The sequence below is a fragment of the Penicillium coprophilum genome, assembly GCF_028826855.1.
Source record: "Penicillium coprophilum strain IBT 35676 chromosome Unknown utg000002l_segment0_segment1, whole genome shotgun sequence".
NCBI classification, from domain to species: Eukaryota; Fungi; Ascomycota; class Eurotiomycetes; order Eurotiales; family Aspergillaceae; genus Penicillium; species Penicillium coprophilum.
The window spans coordinates 5282181-5291440 of NW_026622722.1; the positions used below are offsets into that span (position 1 = coordinate 5282181).

The following is a 9260-nucleotide window of genomic DNA, read 5'->3' on the forward strand; positions in this document are numbered from 1 at the left end:
ATACAAAAGAAGCATCACCCTACCCTCAAGTCTCAGGGTCTCATCAACTTGCAAAGTGTTTAAAAGACTTTGTTTTTTTTTTTTTTTTTGCTAGGTATAATGTCTGAAACAAGTGGAAACGAGAAGGGCGACAATGAGCCCATCTTGCTGGACGAAGCCTCCATTGAAGATAAATATCCCACAGGACTGACCCTATGGCTCCTTGTTGGCTCGGTTATGATGTCGGTCTTCCTGATCGCTCTGGACCAGGCAAGTACTCTTAGAACTCCTTATCTCTATTGACTAGTTTCTAACATTGGATAGACCATTGTCGGCACCGCCATTCCGAAAATTACTGATGAGTTCCATGGGCTTTCAGAAGTCTCGTGGTATGGATCAGCATACTTCATGTGTCTGGGTGGTTTCCAATCCTCTTGGGGCAAAGCATACAAATATTTCCCCTTGAAATCAACCTTTCTTGCGACACTCTTCCTATTCGAGCTCGGAAGTCTCATATGTGGTGTCGCACCAAACTCCAATGCCCTAATTGTTGGCCGGGCGATCTCCGGCGTTGGCGGTGCTGGAATCGCGACCGGCGGAACTACCATTGTTGCCTTCTGTGCTGAGCCAAGAAAGCGACCAACCTTCATGGGATTAATTGGAATCACCTATGCTGTCGCTGCCGTGGCCGGTCCACTCCTTGGTGGTGTGTTTTCGGATAAAGTGACCTGGCGCTGGTGTTTCTATATCAATCTTCCAATCGGAGGTGTCGTTGCGCTTATCATCGTGTTCTTTTTCCACCTACCAAGTGCTGTCAAGGTCCAAAAAGCTACCTGGAAAGAGAAATTCTTACAGATCGATCCTGTGGGCATTGCCCTTGCAATGGCATGCATCATTTGCTTCATCCTTGCGCTGCAGTACGCGGGAACCACCTACGCCTGGAAAAGCAGCGAAGTGATAGGGCTCCTTGTTGGCTTTGTTGTAATTGCCTTGACTATGCTTGCCTGGGAATCCTATCAGGGCGAATACGCGATGCTGGTGCCGAGATTATTGAAGCAGCGCGACCTCTGGGCCGCATCGCTTTACCAGTTTTTCTTCGCTGGCTCGTTCTTTTTACTTCTCTACTACCTTCCTCAATACTTCCAAAGTGTCAAGGGAGCCGATCCCATTGAGTCCGGTGTGGATAACCTACCCATGGTGATTGCCATCGGAATCTTTGTTCTCGCCGGCGGCATCGCCGTCACCATCACCGGGCGCCCGGCGCCATTCATGGCTCTAGGTGCAGCGGTTGCGACAGTCGCGAGTGGTCTCTTCTACACAATGAACACCCACACTTCTACTGCCAAGTGGATTGGATACCAAATCCTTGCAGGAGCAGCTATCGCGTTTCCATATCAGAACTGCCTCAATATTGCTCACGCCAAGGTTGATGCGGAAGACATCTCCACCGTCACCGCAATTCTTTATTGTAAGATACTTCTTGAACTTCCAAGGCCATTTATGCCCAGTTTTATGCAAAGCTAATATGAGTAAAGTCTTCCAAACACTTGGGGGCGCATTCAGCATCTCGGCTGCCCAATCGGCATTTGTCAACAGACTCATTGCTACTTTGCCCTTGACTGCCCCTGGAGTTAATCCGCTGGCGGTTTACGCTACAGGTTCCACGGAGCTTCGAACTGTCTTCCCTGCGGAAGAAATTCCTGGCATCATACTTGCATATATGCAAGGTCTCAAAGCCGCATTCGCTGTTTCCATCGCAATGTTCGGAACTGCTTTTGTACTAAGTTTGATTCTTCCCTGGAAGAAGATTCATAGTGACGGAAAGGAGGATATTGTTGCTATAGCTTGATTATTACATACAGATAGCCTAAGCTGGTCTATGGTGGTGTAAATACGTTTTAATATTCGAGCATTGTATTATTTGATTTTTACGGCAGCGTTCAATATTTTTGCCTATTATTCGACTTAGATTTGAAGTCTGGAAATATATATATTCATTTATCTCGTACGTTCCCCAGGATATTCCGACTTCTGCTTGGCGTGGTAAGCGTGATAAAGATCGCGCATTGAAGGTGCTCAGATATATCTGCTCCCGCAACCCCTCGCATTGCCCCGCGGAATAAACAACTACTCATTTCACTTATAAGGGACTGCGCAACACCTCAATTATACGTAATAGTTCATTCTCTGCACTCGGAGATCCTTTGACTCATATTTCGCTGATAATGCCGCGCCAAACGGAAACACCCATGCGGCATTCATGCGACCGTTGCCATAACCAGAAGCTACGATGTGCACGTACCGGCATTGAAAATACAGGTGCATGCATACGCTGCCAGCGAAAACATGTACCATGTATATATAGCTTCTCCCTACCCAAAGGTCGGCCGAGCGTGTACGAGCCTATCGCCGCAGATCATGATCCACCATCAACTCCACTTCCACCGTTGATTTCACCCCCACCGGCATCTCCCAGGGCAATAGCCGGCCGATCGATCATACATTCTATCAAGCCTTCATGTGTCTCCGGTATCCCAGGTCTGCTCATGGATTGGCAGTTTCCCAAGGATGTAGCCGAGGACCCTGGATGGGCTGGCTCCGTTCCAGTTCAAGCATCGCCTGATCTGCTTGGACAAACTCAACATACTGATGCGCGACGTAGTATCAGTGAAGCTAGCAGTAGTGGAGCTGATTCTGACGTCGTCATTGGGCAACTCTCTCAACTCAGCATTCGTCTCTCGAGATTGTGTCGCTCAGCCGAAGAGCTCGCGAGTCCATCACGATCCTCAATTCAACCCGGGCACGAAGTAGTCTGCATCAGTACCAAGCCACTCATAGATGCTATTGCTTTTGATTCGGTTGCCTCGTGGCTTGCCCACGGCTCCACTGGCTTTAGTTCATTTGAGTCGACACAATGTTCAAATGCCCAACCAACACAGCAGCCTGATATCAAAACACCTGGTGGTGTGCTTTACTATCTCTTTTCAGCTTCGCACTTTATGCTAGAAATCTTACGAGATCTGCCGCCGAATATTGGAGCGATGCCCACGACAACTATGCCATCGCTGGTGGAATTTAATTCATTTGACAGCGTCATTTGTCATCTATCTATCGGCTGTTATTCTTCCCTCATGAATATCTATATCTCAGTGTTAGATATTCTCGAGCATGACGCAACTCTAAGCAGCCAGACGGATAGAGGAGCATTAGGTGATATCCAGCTCGTCTCTATCGTGCAAATATGCTCTTACCTCACCGAGCGACAGAACCAAGCGATTGATTTATATCTTTCAACTAAAAGCTCTAAACCTGGCTCGCCATGGCAAAATTCACCTTCTACTGAAACCCTGCAATCCTCTGATACTGCTATTAGAGAGGAGATGACGTGCTTGAAATTGGAAGTACAGCAGCGACTCTCGCGTTTACAACAAATTTTGTGTTTTTGATTTCTCGGGTTTGCGGAGAACTGACCGAGAGTTCTAGTTAATCCGCATTGATTGAAGTGGAATTTAAGCCTGTTTGGGCCCCTTGGCTCCCAGCCCTGACAGTCTACACTGGTACATCCCTACAAAACAAGAAATTCAGCCGCTTAGTATTGTTTTTTTAGCAGCCCTCTCGGATGCTTTTTAGATGTATTCAATATTTATTCAATAGTCGGTCTCTTAGCTAGGAAGGGAAGAAGGGATTAGCCACAAAACGTAGAATATAGGGGTGAAAATGGACTACACTGTGGCAAGAAATCTCACAGTGGTGCGAATTTGGGGTTTCGTGCGTTTCGGTATCAACTGCACACGAGACGTTCTCAAAATGCGGAGATGTCCATTGTCAATAAGAAACTATGGACCTGGGCCTTGAAAGCCAAAGAGCAGCGCGGTCTCTACCCGCACTCCAGAGATACAGGGCTGAAAGATCATAGCAAGTGCGTTCTGAGGCAAATGAGTCCAATCCAAGCCCAACTAGAAGATGGAGCTTTCTTTTCGCTTCACTTTTGTAATTTGTCCAAAGTTTGGATGTATCAAGATTTGGATAAGCCTGAAAGCCGGTGTATACGTGTGCTCATAGCTACGCCATGAGAGATGAACATATTTAACTCAATTATGGATTATTGTAAACTACACTACACAGGCAAAGACAACGGACAAGAGACACCAAAATCCTCAGCTCCAGGCCAATGGTATTGGGCAAGGAGCTGAATCCATAGGAGACCAATGTGGTCGCAACATACGAAAAGAAAATGAAAGGAAACGATATACACAGCGCTGGAGAAACGGAGGGAAACATCGATGCAGAGGCCACTGAGGGATTGGTCATCAGGTTCAGGGCTTCCATGAAGGAATGAGAGACACGGGGGCAGAAACAGAGAGTATGTAGGAGATATGTGCAGTGAGAAAAAGGGAGGGTGTCATAATCAAGTCTTTGAAGTCAAGTGGTCGGCAGCCTAGTCACTAGTTAGTAAGATTGCAAAACCTAACGCGAAAGAAATCCTACCTTATCAAGGTTGTAGTCAAATTTCTCCAAGGCATCCAAGGACTCATCCCGTGTGAAGCCCATGCCGGTCAGCCGCTGAAGAATCAGGTCATCTTCGCCAGTGTCGTTGTTCAGAGCCCATCCAGGCTGTTTGGATTTCGCTCCGTTCGAGTCTTCGCCGGTATCGGGCTTGGACTTATCAAGAGGCGCAAAGAGCGCGTCCCATTCATGCGAAGCCGGCTTTGTTTCTCCGTCGTTGGGTGATCCAACAGGCGGGGCGGCGGATGCATGGACGTTGTTGTCGAAAGCGAAGAACTGAGAGGAGCTGGACTGGCTAGCATCAGCACCGGAGACAGTCTGCTGCTTCTGGGACGGAGAGTCGAAAGAGAAATCAAAGTCGGTCGTGTTCTTGGCTTCATGACCCAGTGGCTCGTCGTCGTCATCGTCATCTGCTTCGACTGCGGGTGCAAGGTTCATTCCCGCGAAGGCTGCCTCGAAGTCTGGTCCTCCCACCTTTGCTCCACCTGGAGGAATGGCGGCATCGGAGACAGAGTCTCGTTGTGTCTCATTGCTTACGACAGGGGCCCCAGTGGTGTGATCCACTGAGTGAGGCGCATCCGGTGCGACGGTGGGATTGGCACGCTCGGGTAAAAGGCCATCAAACTGAGAAGGAAGGTGAACAGCATCTTCTTTCGGGGCTTCATACTCTGGGGGGGCTCTGTTGCGCCGCGGGAGATGGAGGTTTATTTGAGTTTCCCGGAACAGGGAAAGCAGCCAGTTGAGCAGCGTCAATGGAATCCTGCTGGGTCTCCTTTTTGGCAATTGGTGCAGGAGGCGTGAAATTGTCATCGAATCCCATAGCACCCTCATCGTCAGAGCTCTCATCGTCGTCGTCGTCATGGTGTAGCTCTTGGATTGGGGGAATTCGGATGGACCGATCGATGCAGCTCCGTTTGTCCGCTCAGCTCCAGTTACAGGCTTCATAGAAGCAAACGCCTCCTCAAAGTCATTACCTTGCTGGGATTCCGACCGTTTGTGGGCCTTGCTGCCAAACAGCTCATCAAAGCTTAAGTCCTTGTGGACTTCAACCTCGCTCTCTTTAGCGACAGGGGATGTTGCAGATTCGGGCTGCTGGGCAGTTGCGGCCGGGACTTCGGGGAACCTAGCTGAGGCCTCTTGTCCCTCCTCCTCGAACGGAGACCGTGCCGGTGTACCTTCAACCGTTGAGGTTGGTGCACGACTGTAGTCGCTGGATTCTGCTACTGATTTAGGTCCATAGTCGTTGGTAGCCGCCTGAGAAGGCGTATCAAAACCAGAGGTTTCAGGGCCACCAAATCGACTTGCAGGAGGCGAAACCATGGTGGACGAAGTCACAGATTGATTATCGTTAAACTGCAGGAAGTTTGGGGTCATCTGGCGAGATTGGCTCGGAGGCGGTGGCTCAGAGAAGGGCCCGGCAGGGAATGCGCCAGGCAAAGAACCAGGGGGAGGAGAAACTGATGGAGTCGTGACAGCAGATGTAACAGGAGATGTGATCGCAACTTGTGGGGACTCGGAGCGGAACGAAGTGGGCGGTGGTCCGGCAGCAGGGGCAGCTGCAAATGACTGTCCGAAGAGGCTGTCAAATGCCCTCTGCTGATCATTGGAAACATCAGGTGACCGTGTCTGTTCGCTCGAGCTGCCTGTTCGACGGAAGAAGGGGTTTGTGTTTTGGCTTGCCGTAGAGATAGCAGGGCTTGCAACCTCGGGTACACTACCGGCTGGTGTCACAGACTCCTCGGAATACTGTGGCGTCTCCCTAGCCAGACCGTCGATTTCACCCTGAAGCTTATCCCGTTCGCCTTCGACGGTAGCCAATTGCTTCTTGTTAATGGCAACAAGACCCTTCTGTTGGCGTGCATTGGATCGAGCCTTCTCGAGTACCGGCTTGAGCTGGGCGACCTCAGCATTGGCCTGGCGGATCTTCTCCTTTAAGCTGGCATTCTCCTGCTCATCGGCAGCCAAAGCTGTCGAAACTTGAGTATATTGATTCTGCAGATCCTGGCGGCTGCCGTCCAACAATGCATATTGCTGCTGAAGTTTCTGCGTCTCCGCCTTTGATGTCTTGAGGCGCTCCTCAAGTGCCTTGAAATTTGTAACTTCTTGCTCGTACATTGACCGTGCTTGTGCAAGACGTGTCTCAAAGTCACGTTTCTGCTGTGATGTTTGTGTGATGTTTTGTTCAGCAGTGGTCCTCTTCTCCTGCACAGTGTGCATTTCCTTGGCCAAAGAGCCGATTTGGTTGGATAAGTTCGCGAGCTCAGTAGTCTCATTGGTCAACTTGTTTGATTCTTCGGGGTCATTATCACCAAGGAGATCATCAGATGGAGGCGGAGGGGAGCGAACTCCTGTCGAGGTCCCAGCTGACGCACCAGTGATCTGTGGCTGCAAGCTCTGGCCAAAGGTAGAAGTTGGAACAAAAGGCTTGAAGGTGTGCGATGTCGTCTGAGGGGATGCTCTAGAAGACGGCGAGCCTGGAGTTTGGAAAGCACTATTGGAGCCTCCTGTAGACTGAGGCATCTGAGGCTGGGCAAAGGGCTGCACAGGCGTATCGAGGCCGAACAAATCATCGGCCGCTGTCCGCACAGCGGGGGCGGGAGCTGGAGGAGGAGTGGGGGCTGCCATTGGTGCATGCACTTGGCGGCGCATGCTGGGCGGGATGAGGGCGGGCGGGACCACTTGTGGTAACGGCTCCTTGCCGCTACGCTGCATTCTCACCAAGTACATAGCGACGGCAAATTCTTCCCGGCTCAGCTGACCGTCTGCGTCGATATCCGCAAGGTCCCAAATTTGAGCAAGTGTTTCTTCGGGGAGCTGGGCCTTCATAAAAAAAGCGACAGCTTGGTCTCCAGTAATGAGTCCCAACTTAGCTGTATCAACAGTCTCGAAAATGCTATCAAACTGGGCCTTTTCTTGTGGGGTAATCAACCAGTCTCCCCCGGTAGCCTGAGCGGAAAGGGAGCCTACAAAAGGCACACGATTGGCCTGGCTCATAGGGCTTGTAGTTCGCTGGGGTCCAGTAAATTGCTGGGGAATAGCCGGGATGGGGGGCACATTGGGTCTCGATCCAAAAGACGCCCGTGCAGATCCCCTTCGAGCTGCCGCATCGTACAGACCAGGTGGTAGGGTCGCTGGGATGTTGCGCAGGGCGCCAGATTTATATGACGTAAGGAGATGCATGGCAATTGTAAATTCGGTGGCATCTAAGGCACCCCGCTGCTTGGTGTCAGACAAAAACCAGATACGGCCCAGAACTTCATTTGGGAGCCGGGCGCGTTCGAAGATTTGTTTTGCGGTTTCGCCTATAGATCAAACAGCAAACCTGTTAGATGCGGGAGCACTTTATACGCATTGAAGAGCTACATACCCGAGATCATCCCATTGGTGACGTCCGACTTCTCGAACAGAGAGACGAATTTGTTGGCGTCATCCGGCTGAAGTGGAGGAACACGAATAGGCCCATTTGCTCCAGGCGGAGGGCTTTTCGTCCCCGATTCCGGGATGCCTGCCGTTGTATCGACCACAATTCCGTCAAAACGAGGCAGAGGACCACCTGTGAAGCAGATGCGGGATCAGCATAGGTTCCATTGATTTGTTCGAAGGTAACGTCACTCACTTTGCAGAGCTAACTCGTCGGAGGGTGTACGGCCAGCTTGGGCATGTCCAATTAGTCGCAGAACAATACCAAAGCCAGACGGGGTCAGGAGACCCCTGTTCTCTTTATCCGCAATTTGCCATATCTGGACGACGCTAGTTAGCCATGACTCCCATCATTGCCCAAAGACCCATGTTATATCCACATACCAGACCGAGAGTATCCGGGGATAAGTGAGTCTTCTCAAAGAATGGAACGGCGATTTCACCAGTAATGACGCCGAGGTTGGTGGTATCAGCAGCCTGGAAAAGCTGGAAGAAGACACGCTTTTCCTCCGGGGTGAGGTGGAGATTTGGGTGTCGTTGTGCTGGAAGATTATGATCCGTCAGCTCCGGTTGCGCATAGAGAACCCGATGTATGAAGGGGAGGGGGTAGTGATGACGGAGGTCGGCGGGCCGTCTCCTTAAAGTGCGCCGAAGCTCTCTTGCAATTCGTTTTGGCTCTGGCAAGAAGTGTTGAGTATCACTCACTGGTATCAGCCATTTCTGTGTCCTAGGAGGAGCTTAACTCCCCGCCTTCCAATGATTTCACAATAGTTGGGGGCCTTGAGCGACAAGTTGGAGATACGGGATGCGGTCAGCTTAGTCTGAGTATGCGACAAACATGGGCTAAGCGCAGTATTTGATGGATACTTGTAAGGACACGAGACGAATAAATCTCGAGCTCTAAGGAAGAAAATTAACTTCAGGTGGAATGATAGAAAGTGGCTGGAGTCGATGTCGTAGGGAAGGTTCCCGGGGTTCTCAAGGCGGTCAGTCAGTCTAGCGTCCATCCCAACACGTTGTCTCGTCCTGGCAGGGGGCGTTCAAATGTTTCTAACTACAAAGATTAAATGAAAGAGCTACATAAGACTTGAGGTTCCTCAATTGTTATCTTTGTTATTATACCAGCTGACTTGAGTCAATCAGTTGTTACTAGGATAGTTTCCGAATCTCACTCGACTTTCGAAACGTATGCATCCAAGAGGGAGAAGGAGGTGAAGAGCAGCGCAAAGTTTCTAATGAGCAAGCCATAGTAATTCTAAAACATTGCTCTGCAAGGTATACGTAGAGGTCCAATTTAGTTGATACCTAACTTTGCCGAGAATGCCGGCAGTGTGGATAGATATCGCGTGGAAGAA

At 50.2% G+C, this 9260-nt stretch overlaps 3 protein-coding genes across 3 annotated transcripts; 2 read left to right on the forward strand and 1 right to left on the reverse strand.

Moving 5' to 3' along the window:
• Nucleotides 1-99: 99 nt before the first annotated feature.
• On the forward strand, nucleotides 100-1828 carry N7500_004058 (MDR family MFS transporter; the record flags this gene model as incomplete). The annotated part of the gene is made up of 3 exons (XM_056675204.1): nucleotides 100-249; nucleotides 304-1447; nucleotides 1515-1828. The coding sequence occupies 3 exons, from the start codon at nucleotides 100-102 to the stop codon at nucleotides 1826-1828; spliced, it is 1608 nt and encodes a 535-aa protein (XP_056535729.1).
• Nucleotides 1829-2525: 697 nt separating this feature from the next.
• On the forward strand, nucleotides 2526-3425 carry N7500_004059 (uncharacterized protein; the record flags this gene model as incomplete). The annotated part of the gene is made up of 1 exon (XM_056675205.1): nucleotides 2526-3425. The coding sequence occupies one exon, from the start codon at nucleotides 2526-2528 to the stop codon at nucleotides 3423-3425; it is 900 nt and encodes a 299-aa protein (XP_056535730.1).
• Nucleotides 3426-4387: 962 nt separating this feature from the next.
• Nucleotides 4388-8623, reverse strand: N7500_004060 (EF hand domain protein; the record flags this gene model as incomplete). The annotated part of the gene is made up of 6 exons (XM_056675206.1): nucleotides 4388-4417; nucleotides 4468-7787; nucleotides 7853-8038; nucleotides 8102-8225; nucleotides 8290-8447; nucleotides 8611-8623. 6 exons carry the CDS (start codon nucleotides 8621-8623, stop codon nucleotides 4388-4390), a joined length of 3831 nt encoding a protein of 1276 aa, XP_056535731.1.
• Nucleotides 8624-9260: the final 637 nt, after the last annotated feature.